This window comes from Myxocyprinus asiaticus, chromosome 39 (genome assembly GCF_019703515.2).
Source record: "Myxocyprinus asiaticus isolate MX2 ecotype Aquarium Trade chromosome 39, UBuf_Myxa_2, whole genome shotgun sequence".
Classification (NCBI taxonomy): Eukaryota; Metazoa; Chordata; class Actinopteri; order Cypriniformes; family Catostomidae; genus Myxocyprinus; species Myxocyprinus asiaticus.
This window is the reverse complement of record NC_059382.1, coordinates 24,887,693-24,908,145: the sequence shown is the minus strand read 5'-3', so window position 1 is coordinate 24,908,145 and position 20,453 is coordinate 24,887,693. Positions and strand designations below refer to the sequence as shown.

At 37.3% G+C, this 20,453-nt stretch overlaps 1 protein-coding gene across 3 annotated transcripts in view; it reads right to left on the bottom strand.

Moving 5' to 3' along the window:
• Nucleotides 1-20,453, bottom strand: part of LOC127430307 (nucleoredoxin-like) — a 100,596-nt gene that overhangs the window by 2,738 nt on the left and 77,405 nt on the right. For all 3 annotated transcript variants that reach the window (XM_051680028.1, XM_051680029.1, XM_051680031.1), the window contains exons 4-7: nt 17,851-17,951; nt 17,280-17,386; nt 13,034-13,213; nt 11,399-11,523 (exon numbers count right to left, since the gene is read on the bottom strand). In XM_051680028.1, coding sequence (XP_051535988.1) covers nt 11,399-11,523; nt 13,034-13,213; nt 17,280-17,386; nt 17,851-17,951 — 513 coding nt within the window. The remainder of the gene's footprint in view (nt 1-11,398; nt 11,524-13,033; nt 13,214-17,279; nt 17,387-17,850; nt 17,952-20,453) is intronic.

Here is a 20,453-nt window from a genome sequence, read left to right as displayed (position 1 = left end):
GGTCCCAGAAGTGATTTTGAGAATCAAAAAAACGTTTCTTCCGTATAATGTTTGTCTGTCAAGATAAGGTCTACACACTCCACTTTCATTTAATTATGTCTTTTAATATTCCTTCTGATCTTTACAGTCAGTTATTGATCAAAAAGTATAAAGAAACATGAAATTTAATCACACAACTGTGCGAGTCCTCTCATTCTGTGACAGTCGCACTCAACTGAAACACTGTGATACGCTTGTTGAACTGCTGCCATTCTTAACGTGACAGTACCATTTAGCGCTTGTTACAAATAAATGGGAAAATGTAAATACTTGTAAATTATACATATTATTTCAAAGAGTGACAGCTCATATCATTGTAATATATGCAATTTCATTAAAATACTAGTTGATAGAATGTAGATTTTTACTTTTTTTAAAAGCTTATACAGTATAGGTATATGTATATGTATGTATATATATATATATATATATATATATATATATATATGTATATGTATATGTATATATATATATATATATATACTATAACGTGGTCTGTTCAAATACTCGATTCTGATTGGATAGAATGTGTGCATTAAATCTGTTTTATGCACAGGTAGTTCCAGTCAGTTTTAATCACAGTTCTATATTAATGTGCCTACTCTGCTGTTCTCTGTAATGAAACATTGCGAGAGTTTTATGCCTCTGTTTAAACGACATCCGGACGCAAATATAGTCTCAGAGCTGGGATTAACCATCACATCACAAAACAACGTGAAGCCATACAGTGCTGTCTTTAAATCAACTATGAAGTGCTACAGGAAACATGAAAAAAAAAAAAACAGTGTTCATCAGCCTTGTATTACTCACCTAAAGCGTTTGTAAGCGAAGTATGCTTTGACATTTAGCAGTTTTGCACAGAGGGGGAGAGAAGGTAACCAGGACCCATCAAACGTGTCTTTCGCTGTCCAGCAAGACAATTTAAATTGTAATCTGAAAAACATTATCTAAAATGGCTGCACTGCTCAACATGTGCTGTTAGAGATAACCGCTAGTGGGCGCCCCGCGATCACACATCGCTGACTGAAGTTCTGGATGGAGACTGTTTGATAACACACAGCCTTTTGCTTTTTTGTAATTGTATGTAAGAATTTATTGCAATTTCATTCTTAATTCAATCAATCGTGCAGCCTTAATGGATACCATGTGGATATTTCAGAGATCAAAGTCTGCAGGATTAGAAGGTTTTGGATGATTTTCTCCTCATGTACAGTAAGTGCTACTTTTACAACTGTCATGTCAGCAACGCCGGATTTTTTTCTCATTACTGTGAAAATGACAAAGAACAGGAATTAAATATGACATGTTCTAAGGAATGCAACCCTTCTAAATTATGTAGCTATTATTATTTATGGATTAAGTATTTAAATTCACAGTTTTTAAAGTGTTTGGTTTAAAAAAATCTGTAATATTATCATACTTTATCTCTGTGTCTGATTTAGAACGGGCAGAACTCTAGATCTAATGACCCGTAGATAAAGTTAACTGTTATTGTTATTCTTCCAGTCAAAATCTGTGCAGTAAAAATCAGCTGTAACTAGTCAATGCTAGCAAGTGAGCATGGTATAAGTGGTGTGTGTGCGTTAAACGATTTAAATGCACTTCACGGAGGAAACCACCACCTGCTTTACGTCGGGTGGTTCTTCGCCTCCACGTCATGCATTAAAATAATTTAATGCACACCTAGCTGTGTATTACACCTTACATACAGTACTGTACAAAAGTTTTAGGCACTTGTGAAAAATGTTACATAGTGAGGATGTCTTCAAAAATAATGACATAAACAGTTTTCATTTATCACTTAATGTCATACAAAGTCCAGTAAACATAAAAAAAAATGAAATCAATATTCGGTGTGACCACCTTTGCCTTTAAAACAGCACCAATTCTCCTAGGTACACCTGGACACAGTTTTTCTTGGTTGTTAGCAGATAGGATGTCCCAAGCTTCTTGGAGAATTCGCCACAGTTCTTCTATCTATTTAGGCTGTCTCAATTGCTTCTGCCTCTTTATGTAATCTCAGACTGACACGATGTTCATTGGGGGGCTTTGTGGGGGCCATGACATCTGTTGCAGGGCTCCCTGTTCTTCTATTCTAATCTTTTCTATTTGCAAAAGTAATTTTTGGGAGTCTAACATTTATATTTCCTATTGACACACTAAAGCTGAATATATAAATAACCATCTTAAGACAAATGCTTTTGTGAAACATCTTATGTGCCTAAGACTTCTGCACAGTACTGTATATATATATATATATATATATATATATATATATATATATATATATATATATATACACACACACACATACACCAGTCAGCCATAACATTAAACCACCTGCCTAATATTGTGTAGGTCCCACTCGTGCCGCCAAAACAGGGCCAACCCACATCTCAGAACAGCATTCTGAGATGATATTCTTCTCACCACAATTGTACAGAGTGGTTATCTGAGTTATCGTAGACTTTATCAGTTCAAACCAGTCTGTCAATTCTCAGTTGACCTCTCTCATCAACAAGGCAGGAGCTCACTGGATGTTTCTTGTTTTTGGCACCATTCTGAGTAAATTCTAGAGACTGTTGTGTGTGAAAATCCCAGGAGATCAGCAGTTACAGAAATACTCAAACCAGCCCATCTGGCACCAACAATCGTGTCACGGTCCAAATCAATGTGATCACATTTTTTCCTCATTCTGATGGTTGATGTGAACATTAACTGAATCTCCTGACCTGTATCTGCTTGATTTTATGCACTGCACTGCTGCCACATGATTGGCTGATTAGATAATCACACAGATGATTGTTGGTGCCAGACGGGCTGTTTGAGTATTTCTGTAATTCTGAGAATGCTATTCTGAGATGCGGGTTGAGGCTGTTTTGGCGGCACGAGGGGGACCTACACAATATTAGGCAGGTGGTTTTAATGTTGTGGCTGATCGGTGTATATATTTATCTATCTCTTAGATTTCCCCTCACCAAAAATATGTCTCTGAGGTAGGCTAGGGATAGAAAGAAGCACAGCTGTCCCTTGCATGTTATAGATGAGTTTTGATTGCAACCAGTCATATTTTTTAAACAAGTTCTGTTCAGTTATATTGCCGTATATTGCAGGTTGCACCTGATAAGCCTAAATCTAGCCAACTATTTTTGAAGGTTAATATGTTTTTGACCTTTTCTTAATGAGAAAGGTAAATAAGAAACTATAATTATGTGAACTTTGAACATTATTATTGTGTATTAGAGAACTGTATTCTGATGAGAATTTATCATTTGCATTTTGCTAAAAATAAAATCTAAAAAACTATTTTCTGTCATACTTTGTCATTTAAGTGTAGTTATATGGAGATTATATCAAATTGTAAAATTCATATTGTAAATCTAACTGAATTGTGAGTTATCCATTTCATTCCACCCTTACCCTTCAATACGCTCAGCCCAAATTTCTGGTTTCAAACAGAAAACGCATCAGCTCAGCTCTCTCCTCTCCACACCTCTCCTCAGCTTCCTCACAGGATTTATGAGAAATAAGTAATAGTGGTGCCCTTAGTGACATCCACAAATAACTTTCTTTTCCCACCAAGGAAATACAAGCTTTCTCGGGCAGATGGGCCATCTCTCACTTCTCTATTACAAAACAACTATTTAACTCTTTACGTAATCTTTCCAAATGAGAGTATCTTGGAAATTGAAAAGACCTTGGAAAGATTATAACAAAATACAGTTACACTTTTGACCACAAGAGTGCAGTCCAACAACAGCATGCGTTTTGAAGAACACTTGGTTTGTTCATTCCAGTGAGCGATTCCACAGCAGTAAATGAATTAAACTGCACAATCAGATCTTGGGCCTGTAAAAGTATTGCTATGCTGTTTCTACTGCCTAAAAAGGACAAGTATGCCAACAGAAAGTTTCTGACCTCGACTTCAAGTGAAACCACTAACAGATTAGAGGTACTGTTAAGTTGAGGGCAATAACAGGGCGTTTCGGCAGTGGCTGCATGAAGTTTGAATAGTCTAGCCATCATTACTTTCAAAGGAATAGAAAAAAGATAAAGGTGGTCCTGCTGGCTTATGCGTTGTATGTTAAGGAACAGACTAAAATTATGCTGTTATTCACTAGGATACTTTATGACACCCCCAGTCCCCTTTCACTTTCATTATATGGAAAAGGATGGCCAAGATATTAATTTAAATGGAAAATAGAAAATTATACAGGTCTGAAAAAACATGAGGGTAAAATGATGCCAGAATTTTCATTTTCACAAGAGAATAATGGTGAAGTGCTGATTCTGCATTTCCTGTAATAAAAAGCAAGACATTTTATAGAGCGTCACACAAGTCAGTGGTGGTTTAACCCTGAATCACTTCTCTTTTCCATGGCCCAGATGCATTCCACTGTCCAATCACAACACACTATAATGGATTAACGTGTTCGGTGAACTCGAAACCCTTTATCAGGAGGACAATGCCTGACCAAATTGGAAATATTATGTAGGAAAAAACTAATTCCTGGGATTTGTGCTGAATGCAGCTTGTAAAGATTGTATATAGATTAAATCTGCAAAGTTGTCCTTCAGTTAAAGCAAATAAAGTGAGAAATGTAGTCTGTCTGTGTAACCCTTCCAGGCCTTTAGATAGGAAAAGATTACATCTCTCTGTCTGTCTGCCAATCTGTGGCAAGACATGCATCAACTTCTGTGGTGCAGCTAACCTTGTGTAAATGTTCTACAACACAGGCAGCCCTTTAACACACAGACCTTTACAGACAGTAGTTTTTATACTAAGATAATATGTGACCAGCTCCATCATTTTGAGACACTTAGACCAGAGTAATGCATTTTGAGTTTAATGCACAACGTAAAAAGGAAAGTCTCAGCTTTCTATGATATAATTATTGGTAACACTTTATTTGAACACAGTTTACAATAAAGGTTCTATTTGTTAACATTAGTTAATGCATTATGCATCATGAACTAATAATGAACAATATATTTTTTTTCATCCCTCCCTTTTTCCCCACTCATCTCAGTGTTTTTTCCCCTCTTTCAGATGCAGAAGAAATTTTGATAATCTTGGTTAATGTTAATTCATAAAAATACAATTTTTCATTGTTCATGTTCATTCATAATGCAATTACATAAGCAAATACAACTTTTAATTGTAAAAATACATTAGTATTTTGAAATTAACACTAACCCAGATTAATCAGTGCTGAAAAAGTATTGTCCATTGTTAGTTCATGTTAAAGGGATAGTTTACCCAAAAATGAAAATGCTCTCATCATCTACTCTCATTCATGCCATCCCAGATGTGTATGACTTTCTTTCTTCTGCAGAACACAAATATAAATATATTTCAGCTCTGTAGGTCCTCTCAATGCAAGTGAATGGTACCAAAATTCTGAAGCTCCAAAAGCACATAAAGGCATCATAAAATTAATCCATAAGACTCCAGTGGTTAAATCCATGTCTGCTAAAGTGATATGACAGGTGTGGGTGAAAAACTGATCAATATGTAAGTCCTTTTGAACAATCAATCTTCACTTTCACATTCTTCTTCTTTCTTTCTTCTTTCTAAAAATCTTCGTTTGAGTCAAACACATCTAGGATGTCATGAGGGTAAATGATGATTTAAATTTTTGGGTGAACAATTACTTTACCCAATATAATAAAGTTAACTTATATAACCTTATTGTAAAGTGTTACTGATTATAATTTTTACTCAAAATGCATTCTGGGTCCAAGTGATTCAAAATGACAGTGCTGGGTCACATATTTACTATATTCTACCTCTAAACACTCACAGAAAGCTGTTGAATTTATTAGATTTGAAGCAAAAACATGTTTTGCCCAATTGTACGAGCCGTTCAAATATTGAGTCGTTGGACCACTTCAAATTAGGGATGGTCATGTGTGTCATTTTGTCTTCGAGAGTACTCGGAGTAATTACTCGTCGAGTACTTGAGGGGCAATGACATGTACATAACTGTATATATAATAACATGTCTGACAAACATCTTTGGCTGCTGCATTGCGTCTTGTTGTTCCAGTGTATCGTCTATTCATTATTATAGGCTGTTATAAAATAATCTGTTACAAAAGATTGTATAATCAAAATATAATGCATCATATTTTGTCATTATGTGAAGGTTCGCTGCCCAACTCAATGAAAGAATGGGCACAACGCGTGTCTGTCTGTTCTTCCTTCAGGTTACCGTAGTAATCTTTGTAAGGGCGCACCAGATTTTTTAGTGGCTGTCTGAACCGTCTATTCTCAAATCACGTTTGACTTAACAGGAGACGCCATAACCATCACGTTTTTAATATGCGTGTTAAGTTGAAGTTAAGTTTTGAAGACGCTGCATTCTGTTCCATTTAGCTGCGCTCTGTCTATCTGTTTGAAACACTCGCCTGCTTTATACGCGCTGCTTCAGCGCGTTGAATCCATTGCCACACGCCTGGTGTGAGTGTGTGTTTTTGTGTGTGTGTGTGTGTGTGTGTGTGTGTCCAAGTGTTCGCTCCTGTGGGGAAAGCCGCGATGCTCCATATTGTTGTTGCTGTGATGATTCATGAAACGTTCCATTCAACTCAGAGAGTTGGAATTTCCATCTTTCAACTGGGGAAAGTGCAACGGAATGACACTTTATGTTGGACTTCTAACTTGGAAACTCATGCGGAAATCTTCAACTCCCATTTTGTCTAGATGCAGGTGTGTGTTACATCACGCAAACATGTCGGCACCCAGGGCAGAGTGGTTTACAGTCAGTGATAAACATTCACATTTATTAAATAATATCCATTAACGAGTCAAAGTTCTTACATTAATTGATAATAAAACGTGTTTAGCAAACGTTTTGCAGAGACAGGTGTTCAAAACATGGTTAATTACACTCTCTTTTGATTATCGTAACGATAGCATTGCAGCGTCATATATCAGTTTGGTTGCTATGAGACATCTCTGATAATCAATGTACCCCTCAAAATCACAACGTAATCAATCTAAAATGTTTTTTTTTTTTTGAATGGCCTTTTTTTTGGCTTTTTAATGAGATAGGGAAAGTAGAGAGGTGACAGGAAATGAGAGGGAGAAGAGTGGGAATGGGATTGGGAAAGGACCTCATGAGCCAGGACTCGAACTCGGGTCACCTGCGATGCATCAGCACCACATGTCATGAGTGCAGCCTGCTATGTTTAGTTGTCAGGTAATTGTCACTGAATTTCCTCATGCTTGATCACCATCGAACATCGCTTGCATGATCGATCATTGCTGCCACGTCCGAGTACTCGAGTACTTGTGTCCATCCCTACTTCAAATGTCCTCATCGAGTCGTTTTTAGACATACTTTCCTATTTTTGTGAGGACATTTTCAAGAACTGTACCTATACAAGTATCTTTACATACACATATTTGTTTTTCTTTTTTTGATTGGTGACTTTTCATTTGCTTCAATAGTTTTTTTTTTTACTCCGCTATTGACAGTTTTGATTCCCTACCCCTAAACCTAACCCTCAAATGATCTATTTGCATTTTTAGATTGTCATTAAGATGTTATTTAGTATGTTTTTTATGCAGTTTTCCTCCTGGGACTGTTGGCCTGTCTCCACAATATAGGCGATATCAGGTTTTAATATCCTTGTGTGGACAATTTGGTCCTTTTAATGTAGGCAAGTCCTGACAAACAGAGTCTCTCACCGCCTCCAGCACTGAGCGGGAGCACCATACGGAGACAAAGCTTCAGCCTGTATCTGCCTGCAGCTGCTAGTGTGATAAGGGCCAGTATGTTTACCAAACAGCACTGGCCCTACAATGTGAAGTTTATTCTGCCTATTGTGAGGCTGTAGCATTCCATAAGCATTCGGTGCACGCAAGCAAAGATAAGATTCTGATTGGCCAGCTCCCTTTACATAGGGCCTGTGCTGATTGGTTATCTGAGAGAGCTGTGCACTCAGAGTGTTTCTAGCTGTGTGCTGCACTAAACTCTGGGACATTAGTTTGAAAAAAAAAAAAAAAAATCATAAAATAAAAGCAAGCAGTAAAAGGTATGTGTCTCTCATTGCAAGGCTTTCATCGGGTATTGCATCATCCATTAAAGGAATTTTGGTGTGACCTATCCCTTTAAGGGAATATTCCAGGTTAAATAAAAGTTGAAGTCAGTAGCATATGTGGCATAACGTTGATTACCACAGACCATCATTCTGATTCACGCCTTAAGCATAAAATCGTGGTTACAATACGGTACTTACAAAGGAAGTAAATGGGGCCTCCACCTTTACATGCTTGATTTAGTTTGCTTTTCAAAGAATTCAACAGAGTTTCTCTGAAATAACTGTGCAATGAAACAAGAAGTGTTAAGAGTTCAGGATAAATAGGCTGGTTTTGACCCCTACACACACACACACACCCATACACACCCATACACACACACACACACACACACACACACACTTACTGACTCTGACACCCTACAGCTGGTCTGGCCCACATCAGGCTGCACAATATCTTACGTTTTCCCTCTCATTTTCTTTGACTGCACTCAGTAGTCCCACTCCACATCTGCTTTGATTTGAAACATGAAGTCAGTCCTTGATACTGATTTGCACTCCATTTCTGGACTATGTTACAAGGGAAATAATAGCTCTGTCTCCAAGTAGTACTGAGCTGCCTTGCTGTCTACTGCCTACATAGGCAGCTACTTTGTAAGGCAGCATCTAAACAACTGATGATCTGATTTTAGAATATTTTTTTGCTTTAAATCAAAGTTTGTCGTGTTGTGATTCACCTTGAAGCTGGTTGGTTTGATTCATGGCTTAGAGCTCTTTAATGAATAATATTTTTAAATCCCTATGGAAAAAAAATGCACTGATGCACTCTATTAGGGACCTTAGAAGGCAGCATATTGTTGTTGCCTACATTTAGGAACATGTCAGGAGTGCACATATGATGACTTAAAATGCTGTTTAGGTTGGTTTTGGAACAAAGCTACTGTGTTGATCCAAAGAATAAATAAATGAATACAGCGCTGTTGAAACTGTTTCCACATACTGTATAGGCTAAAATTTAGGGTGGTTGATTTAACGCAAAAATAAAAAACTTTAACTGTTAAAAATGAACACAATTATTAATCATGCCCCTGATCCATACATAAATTCAGTAATAAGAAACGATCCCACCATCAGAGCAATTCAAGCTTAATGTACCACCTTGATATGGCTGTAGGGGGCAGTCAGTGCAACTCCAGCTGAACAGGCAACACACCACCTCCAAACCGAGAGCAACAGGCAGCACAGCCTTCCACAGATGCACTTTTGCGCTTTTAAGACAGCTAGACCAAGAACAGCAGAATGCAGGGATCTTAAGGCACGTTTTTCAAAGTTTCAAACTACATTTAACCTTGACGCAGCGTTTAGAGATGCTGAAAACTAGTGAGACGCAACGCAACCAAAGTGAGACACTCCAAAAGTGGCCCTCATGAGTACACAGAGCAACAGTTAAAAATAGTCCAGACATATAATTTATGATATAAAAAATAATTTTTAGTTATTTGTATTATTATATAGTAAATAATCTTTATTTGGGGAACTTTCTCGTAAATATTAAAATATGCAATTAATTGTGATTAATTCAAATAATTAATTGGCACATCATGTAATTAATTAGATTAAAAAAAAATATCGATTGACAGCCCTACTAAAATGTATATAATCAACTCTAATAATAAAACAAAAATATTTTGACTTTTTAAGTCACTTTATGAAGTGTTGAAATGCTTAACTTTATCTGCTGCCACCATATATGCATATACTCCTCGTTACTTTTCAATAAGCAAATCAGTGCTCTTGTAAAGGGTAGGTTTTTCCACCTGAGATCTATCGCTAAAACACAAATTTTCAGGGTCAATTTTAAAATTCAGATTTTTGTCTACAAGGCACTATCTGGTCTCGTGCCCCAATATATCAGTGACCTTCTACATCCTTACTCCCCCACCAGAGCGCTCAGGTCTTCTGATCTGCTTCTATTGAGGGTTCCTAGTTGTCGCTATAGATCTAAGAGTGACCGTGACTTTTCTATGATAGGTCCTAATCTATGGAATAGTCTCCCTTTCCATGTGAGGTCAGCTTCATCATTAGCCATTTTTAAATCTTCTTTAAAAACATATGTTTATTCTGTAGCTTTTGAATAGATCATTGAATAGTTTGAAATGGATAAACACATGATGTATTTAAAATCAATCTGTTTGTATATCACTCTGTCATTTTGTTTGTTTGATCTGTAAAGCACTTTGGGTCAACTTCTGTTGTTTTTAAATGTGCTCTATATATAAAGGTTGACTTGACTATATGATGTACCGTGTTTGAATTAACTAAATTATAATATTTATTATCTATTATATTTATAATTACTTTAACTATTATATAATAAATTACCTTTATTTGGAGGCCTTTGTCATAAATATTGAAATATGCGATTAATTGGGATTAATTTGATTAATTAATCAGCACATCATATAATTAATGAGATTAAAAATATGCATATTGTATACATATATACATACAATTATTTTAATTATTAAACACTAAATGATCTTTATTTGGGGGCCTTTCTTATGAATATTGAAATATGCAAATAATCAATAGTTGCAATGACTACTTGGTTGTTTTAAAGTCAGATGTTGGCAAATGTGTAATGGGCAGGTCTCAGTTTGACATGCCCAGTTAAACAATATGTGCTGGGAATTCCTGAAACTCAAACCATGGCATAGCAATGGCATGGCCAAATGCCATCCTGAATATCTGCCATTTTTGGGATGCCACACACACAAAGACTGAACAGTGGCAAGAGAGCTAAAATGAGAAGAGGAAAGAAACTGCGAGAGCAGGGTGGCTAATCATCTATTAATTACTGCTACCGTCGCACTTTCTCCAAGACTTCCACAAAGGTCAAGCAGAAAAAACAGCAGATAAGAGTTATGAAAATGTTGGCTTTCCACCCTCTTGGCACACAGACTTGAAAGATGGAGAGGTGATTGTGGACAAGGAAAAAAAAAGAGAAGGGGGGAGACAGAGAGAGAAGGGCACAGCTGTTTTGGCACCCTTTGGTGTTGCACTCCATGTGTTTGCCATTCAACTGCAGAATCTCTTATTTACTGCATGTACATGCTGATGATTGCAGACCGGCCTCCCATATGATTGTTTTACACAAATATACAGAAACAGATGGCATCAAACTTGTGTGTAAATTCAAGCAAACACTCATATAGTTGTGGCCAGGATAAAAGAAAGGGTGTTGACATATACTGTAAAGGAGTTTCACAGTTCCAAAATCTCGCTCAATAAACTGCAGACAAAATGACAGACGTACCTCTCCAGCAACAAAAAAGAGCAGTGGCGTCTCCTCCTCCTTGGCCTTGTATTTGGCCATGATCTTCTCTGCAATTGGCTGGATAAGCTCCTTTGCCGGTTCAAGCTCGCCTTCTTCTTCCGCGTCTGAAAGAGGGGAAAAGAACACTGAGATGAGTCAGGAAAAAGGGAGGGATGAAAAGAGGACTGAGTGCACGCTCTATGACCACAGACTGGTCACCCTATGACTTCCGATTTCTGTCGTGGAGCACCATACACTACTAGATTTCCTCTATATTTGTGTATAGTCAGCTTTAAAATATAAAATGCGCTTGATATACTCTGAATTTATAGAATCATAGAGGCTAAGAAATCGAAGTCAGTACCCATCATATACTACATGAGCACTGACTTGTGTGTGCTAAAATCTGTGTTAATGGAATAGTGCACCCAAAAATGAAAATTCTTTCATTATTTACTTACCCTCATGATATCCCAGGAGTTTATGACTTTCTGTCTTCACCAGAACACATTTGAAGAACAATAGAAACATTTCTCAGCTCAGTAGGTCCTTAAAATTCAAGTGGATGGTGATCAGATTTCAGCATAAACGTCATCGATACAATTCCAGCGATTAAATTAATGTCTTCTAAAGCAACACGATCGCTTTTGGTGCGAAAAATATAAATATTTAAGTACTTTTTTAACTCTAAATCATGCTTCCGGTCAGCAGCGGTATGAGCGCAAGACATAATCGGATTGGCATTTGAAACACGCGAGAACTGGCGCAAGTGCGTCACAGCCAGAAGAGCAGCGCTGTTTACAAGTGAGAAGGAGGAACGCTGTACAGTAGCTTGTTTTTTGGTTTAGATCTGTTATTATCTGTTTCTTTACTCACAATGGTGCATATATGTGCTCATCCTGGATGTCTCAACTGAGTGGAGAACGTGAGATTATGTCTATCATGGCAACGGTAATACGTCACACGAGAGATCGCTTGGATATGTTTTTTGCACCAAAAGCAATCGTATCACTTTAGAAGACTAACTTAACTGCTGGTGTCGTATGGATGATGTTTATGCTGACTGTCTGAGATTTTTGGAGCTTCAAAAATCGGATCTCCTTTCACTTGCATTTTAAGGACCTGCCGAGCTGAGATATTTTTCTATTTTTCTTCAAATGTGTTCTGGTGAAGAAAGTAAGTCATACACACCTGGGATATCACGAGGGTGAGTAAATGATGAGGGAATTTTAATTTTTGGGTGAACTGTCCCTTTAAATTCAGGTAGTGTAAGCCAGCATTATGAAAGAAGATTTTTTGCAGTGAAAGATATGGGCTTACAGCTGAAATGCTGTAGGTTCAAACCCCACAAGGGGCCATTCTTGAGTTTAAGAAAGACATTTAATCCCAGGTTGCTCCAGGGGGTCTCTATAATAAGTGTACTATGGATAGTAATTGGAGAGGATGTTGAATCCAGAGAAGGACGGATGAGCAAAACAGTCGTTAGAGAAGAGTTGAAGAGTTGATGGCCTTTGAGTGCCTCTCTACGGTGATCTCAAAACAAAACACAATTACATCTCATATTACACTATCTTTAGTCTCCATATAGCCAGTGAGGAGAGCATGACCGTTTTATGCCACACAAACAGAGCTTACCTACGAACAGCACCAGACAGGGCCCTTCATGCAGCTGTACGGCATTTGATTCGCTGAGCTCCAGCACAGGTTGTGGATGCCACGGGAACAGCCGACATTCTGGGTCATTGAGAATCTCCACTCGCCCCTGCCGCGTGATCATGTGACCCTCTGTGTCCAGTAGAATCAGTGTGGGGATACCTGGAGAGGAGAAAGTTACACAAAATGTTTTTGTTTTTTTTATACAGTGTCCTAACAAGTAATAAAGCATCAATCTCTTCAATGTTAAAGGGACAGTTCAACCAAAAATGTAAATCCTCTCCTTTACTCACCCTCATGCCATCCCAGATGTGTATGACTTTCTTTCATCTGCAGAACACAAACAAAGATTTTAAGAAGAATATTTCAGCTCTGTAGGTCCTCACAATGCAAATGAATGGGTACCAAAATTTTGGAGCTCCATAAAGGACATAAAGGCTGAATAAAAGTAATCTATAAGAAGTCCTTTTTTTACTATAAATTCTCCTCCCTTCCCAATAGGTGGCAATATGCACAAAGAATGTGAATCCGCAAAAACACATGAAGAAGATTGTGAAAGTGGATATTTATAATAAAAAAGGACTTAAATATTTATCTGTTTCTCACCAACATCTATCATATTGCTTCTGAAGACATGAATTTAACCACTGGAGTCTTATGGATTACTTTTATGTTGCCTTTATGTGATTTTTGGACCTTCAACATTCTGGCCAACATTCACTTGTATTGTGTGGACCTACAGAGCTGAAATATTCTTCAAAAACCTTTGTTTGTGTTATACACAAGAAAGAAAATCATACACATCTGGGATGACATTATATACCTTTGTATACCTTTGCCTCAGTTAATTTTCAAAGAAGAAAATGCAATATTATGTACACGTTAAGCCATTCCACCACTGTGATGAATACTAAAACACATTTTTGGCCCTGGCTATCAGAGAATGTTTAGCCCGAGGCAGAGGACTTGTATTCAAATGAATGGGAGAAAATGGAACATCCAATATGGAGGGTGTAGAAAAGGAGGTCCCGCCTCACATACAGACATCACCTTTTAGTTAACACAAGAACACGCATGGGCATTAGCTGGAGCAGCTTGAAAAATAGTGTTATTTGATGGTGACGTGGTCACACTGATCTCACAGTACGGCCATGCTCTTTCAACCCCTCTTTAAGATAAAAATCTGCATGCAGTACAAGTGGCTTTATCAGACACATCCACAGACTTCAGGCGGGGGTAAGGGGGGAGTTAGTATCAACTCATCTAAGATGAATTCCACACATTCCAGACCGGACAGGCCAAGAACTGTTTTTATTCCTCTCAATGCATTCAACTCCCAATGGATAAAGCACAATTAGACAGAGAAAGAGTTTTAAGGGTTCCTATCATAATGTTTTTTATTTAATTTTCCTCCGAATGTCCTCTTATAATGTTAGTCGAGTTAGAACAAAATACATTCATGATTTGGGTGATTATGACCATTTTCCACTATTTCTCTGACCATTAGTATTAAATTAGGCATTTTTTTGCTACTTTGCCTTAAAGATGATGTAAATGCCCTCTTCCCATGTGAAATGAGTAACAGTGCTTTGATTAACTTTGCTGTCAGGTTCAATATCTATTATACTTTAATTAACTCATCATGACTAGAGGACCAAGTTTCTGAACACCAAATAGATAACCTAAAAATGAAAATTCTGTCATCATTTACTCACTAGGACTAGGTAAAAATCTAAATTATACGATGCATCACGATTCTCATTTGAATGATCTCTAGGGATGTGAAGGTATTTATCACGGTATATGGTATTATCATGGTACTGTATTAAATTACAAAATGGTTTGCAAGATAAATACATTTTATTGTTGTCTTTAATTACAAGATTTATTTACTTGTTTTGTAGTTTTTAAATTAAACGATCACAAAGAAAGTAACTTTGCAAAGATCAAAACCATATAGAAGCATTGAAAACCACCATGTCTCTTTGAATCTTATTTTGCATTTATCTAATTTATTACAGTTTATTTTCATTGCAAATGAACAAGTAACAACAATGGTAACATTGAGGGAAAAGTTAAAATGAAAACTAACCATGAATTTTAGAGTTTTCTAGTAATGTGTTATGTCTTCCTATTACTGTAAGAGTGTTGGGAATGTTGATTTATTGATGGAAATGCTACAGTGCATTCAGAAAAATCCAGACAATTTGGTTAATAGGTTATTTAGAAATTTTCACTGTATTTCGAAGTGCTCACGGTAACAATATTGTGCATGTTAATTATCACGGTATACCTTATTACTGAATATTGTCTAACGATCTCTATATCAGTTCTTTAATCCCAAGATATATCTTTTACTCTATGCGCAACTCTCTACAATGCCAGTAAATCACTCACATATGAGTCTAAATTTGTCGTTATACGACTAAAAATGTCTATGATTAGCCACTGGCTGGTAAATGTTCAGATTTCGCTCACCAGCGATTGAGTAGGGGCCATAATGGCAAAGAAGTTCAGCATCCTTTTACTGCGTTTTGAGAGTAAAAGTTTGGTTTGTGTCCAAAGACGAGGTCCACGCAATCCATTTGTCATTGAATAATGTCTTTTTCAATACCCTTTCTGTTCTTTACAGTCAAGTTGATGACCAAAAAAAAAAGAAAAAGACACATTTAATTCTAATCATGAAGAGCACGGATAAGGTAAAGAAGCCATTCGAGTATTCTCTCCTTAATTTGCGCGCAATTATAGAAACTCTTTACAGAACTGTCGGTTTTCTTAAAGAGACAGTACAGATTTTTAGCGCCTGTTCAACAAATCAATGTAAATACTCTGAAAATAGTCAATAAATAGTAAGCAATTAAGTTATAAGCATGTAACAAAATATAATATATGCAATACAATATCATATTTATTGATGGAATACATGGATTTGTACATTTTTAAAACATGTGACCAAAATGATAAAAAAAAAATAAATAAATAAATAAAAAATAATTAAATATAATTTGTAAAATTGTACCTAGCTAGAAGGTTCCCTGTATAATTAACAGCATTAGCTGGGAGATAAATTCTTTCATATGTAAGCAAAATGGACATTATAACTGAAATATACCCATATGAATCGATATCAAATCGAAAGTTTGTGAATCGGAATCTAGCAATACCCAGTCTTATTACTCACCCTCATGTCATTCCAAACCCATGTTACTTTCTTGAATGAATGAAAACAAGAAGGCTGTTGCTGGTCCCCGTCCAATTTCATTGTATTGAATTTTCTTTCATGGATTAACTATCCCTTTAATGTATAATGTAACTGTTTGACAGTAGACAGTTCAGAATGAGGAGGTTTTGCAGCTTTGTTTCAATAAATGGATTGGTACTGGGGAGGTAATTTTGACTTCTGAAATTCACAGTATGTTTTAAAAGTACATTGAATGATGGGGCCTGGGTAGCTTAGCGAGTATTGACGCTGACTACCACCCCTGGAGTCACGAGTTCAAATCCAGGGTGTGCTGAGTGACTCCAGCCAGGTCTCCTAAGCAAATTGGCCCGGTTGCTAGGAAGGGTAGAGTCACATTGGGTAACCTCCTCATGGTTGCAATTAGTCGTTCTCGCTCTCAGTGGGGTGCGTGGTAAGTTGTGTGTGGATCGCAGAGTTTAGCAAGAGCCTCCACATGCGGAGTCTCCGTGGTGTCATGCACAACGAGCCACGTGATAAGATGCGCGGATTGACAGTCTCAGAAGCGGAGGCACCTGAGATTCGTCCTCCGCCACCCAGATTGAGGAGAGTAACCGCGCCACCACGAGGACCTACTAAAGTAGTGGGAATTGGGCATTCCAACATTGGGAGAAAAGGGGATACATTTTTTTTTTTTTTTTTTTTTTTTTTAAGTACATTGAACTTTTTATTAAAAAGATCTTATTTCTCATTATAATAACCCCACTACAAAGTCTCTCTTTTTTTCTACAGTGATTACAAGTCAAGTTTTCCAAATTTTTACTTGCATAAAGAGAGAGCCAGAGATCGAGAGACAGAAAGAGCAAGGGAGAGGTGGGGAACATTAACAGTAAAGAAAACTTGATTAGTTGCCCACATTCCTGAAGTTCTACAGCTCGGTTTTAGTTCCTGGCAGGCTCAGCTGTACAGCAATGGCCGACATGACTTCCAACCACACGCTGTTATATCAAACAAAGACACCTGTGCCAAACTTAGACTACACGGGCGTACCTTGGATTCCATAGAGTCTGTTGAGTCGTGACCGTCTGGCCTCATCTGTGTACGGAACCGCCAACCACGGCATCTCGCTGAAGTACTGTGTAAACGACTCCTCTGACCTACATCACAAGACGAAAAGCGGCAGATATCAGCACAAGGTGTGTCCATGGGAGAGAGGAAAAAACTGTGTGTATGACCATCTTTCATTACAAAAGTGTCCTTTACATGTAATATAATCTAATAACTGTTATAAAATAAACAGGACATGGTTGATATAATGTGTGAATGTGTATATACAGTGGGGGCCAAATGTCTGAGACCGCAGTGAAAACCTGGGATTTAAATCTAATTTAAATCTGGAAATAAATAAAGTGTTAGGATTTTTAAAAATGTAAAACCAAAAATATTATGATGTAGAATGCATAAGAAATATTTAAGATCCTGCATTATTTCTAGGTAACTAAATTGTAAGCAAATTTGTGACTATGACCATGTACATTCATTTAGAAAAATGCAAAACAGAAGCATTTTCACTAGTGTTCTCAGACTTTCGGACGTCTTGTAATTTGTGTATGTGTCTTACCTATCAGCACTGACAAACACAATCTCGAATTTCTGCCCTGATTCTTTCACTTTCCGGTATGATTCCACCAACACTCGGGTTAAACTGCGACATGGAGGACACTGAGACAGAACACACACAAACACATACATAAGTTATAAAGGGCTTCTGATAATAAACAGCAGCACTTAATAGCAACCTAGTGAGTACCTTGAGCACTTAATATGACTCTTCCTGCAGTACAGCACTCCTTTTAGAAAATAAATAATTAAATAAATAAAACAAATGTGACTAGGGGCTGGAAGAGTTTTTAAACCTACTCATCCTCTCTTTCATGGCTTGGATGCATTCTGTGCTGTTCCTCTCTTTTCAGAAGTGTGCAGCACACAGCCTGACATGCTTCACTCTGCACTCATTAAAGCCCTATTCCGACGAGATTAGCGTAACTGTAATTGTTGCTACGGATATCAAGTGTTTGTCATCAGTTTGCACAGGATAATCAATGTCTGTAGAAATCAGAGATTGTTGTTTCTACCGCATTTGCACACTGACCTAGCAGAATATGTATTTAGCTGTGCTGATTATGCAGAAAATAGTAAACATGAGCATATACTGTCTAAATGGAATTATTTAGAGAAGTTTATTGGAATATCTGGTAAAATACAACAGAACTGGTGACATTCGCGAGGCTGTAATCCTATATTACATTCTTGAATTAAAGGTTTACGTCATGTAATTTTACAGTACTTTCCGGAAAATAAGTTCAGAACTGCGGGACTGCAGTGTCTGAACAATTCCAATTCAAAGTCTTCTGAAGGCATACGATAGGTTTGCATTGTTTTTAAGTTCTCATGTGAACAAGCTTCGCTCATAGTGCTCATAAATTCACAACGGACGTCAAGATTTTCACTCAAAAATGACATGCATTTCAGTTTTGGAATATGATGCATGAGGTTCATTAACTAATTTTATGATACTTTTAGGTCTTTTTTTTTTTATAAACTCCATGGAACCACTAGCAGGTCCACAGGGGGGCACTATGTTGCGAAATAAGTTTGCGCTTAAAAAGTTTAAGTCCCTGGATACATAAATCAGGCATATGTGGTATCATTTTAAAGCTTAGAATCTGATCTTTTCATAGAACACCATCAATTCTGCATTTATGTTACATAAAATAAGGCCTGAAAACATCTGCGTCGCAAATAAGTGCCACAGGTAAGGTGGTAAGAATATTAATATAGAACATAGAAGTCTTTTACACAGCACTTAAATAGGCAAGTCATATATCAAATGAAAGCTCAAAGATAAAGAATAAAAAGTATTATTTCTACAAAATGAGCATATCAGTTTTCTACAAAATGAGCTATTATATACTTGTCTGTGAGCTTGCTTGTGTGAATAATCCAATGTTATATCTTAGATGTCCAGAACAAAATATGCTGTTCAGTAGGAAAAGAATGATAAACAAATCATCATACAAATATGTTATCGACTATTGATAAAATTGATAAAATGTTATATATCATCGCATCGATTGAGCTTCTAGTCCACTTAGAGGCAGAGATATTCGATGAAACAATGAGGGTGGTGCACAAACAGAAAATCAGACTGAAAGTCTATGGACGAGCACATCTGTGAGGGCTAAAATGCAACTACAATTCAGGCGGCAGCCCAAAAATGCACCATCTCCTTTTGTGTTATTCATGATATCTTTCAAAGATTCAATGGCATGAACCTTGCAAACTTGCAAATCCAGTGACAATTTCTTTCTCAAAAGAGCTCACTGTTGCAGCATGGAACAGGACATTTGTTTCTTGGTGGACTGATAAAAACCTGTGAACCCTGACTCCTGGAAATTGCGTAGCAGGCATCCAATCAGATTGTGAATTATAGCAAGCTCTTGGCATTTTTGTGCGCAATATGCATTTGACGGTCCATGGGTCGTGCCATCTAAGGTGAAACTAAAAGGAACCTCACTGATATTCAGCCATTATCAGGAAAATAACAAGGGAATACCCTTCTCTTCCCTTCAATTCCACCTTTTTCTGTGTGTATCTGCAAAGAGAAAAGAAACTCTCTGCACAAAGCAATCTACAAAGTTACAAACTATTCCTGTTTCCCTGAGGTTATCGAAGGTCGTTTTCAGAAGAAAAAAACAAAGTGGCAGTAGTTGACCAAGCAGTGGCAACAATACGTCCTCCTGGCACACATGTAACTTTAATGGGGGTTCACTTTAAGCTGGTTAGGAGTGAGGAATGTGGTGCTGGAATAATAAACTGAAATATACAGCCTGGTTTTGTGGTTCATCTTTACAATTTGTCTGGGTTTGGAAAAGGAGGGGACTGGAAAAACAAGCTCCTGCCCCACCGTGGAACCATGATTGTGGGCCGGCACATGCAGTGCCTCGTATTTGCTGAAGAGACGGTATGAAATGATTCTGACTGCTGCCAGTCAAAAAATGGTTCCACTGGGAATGTGATTGTGTGTGTCATGTACTGGCCAGAGTATACAGGACAAGGAAATTACCTTTATGGTGGGAAATAACAAGGTGTCTCTTGAAAAGGTTTAATATGGTGGGAAACCCCAAAGTAACAGTAGAGCCCTCAATCGCACCTCCCCCATCA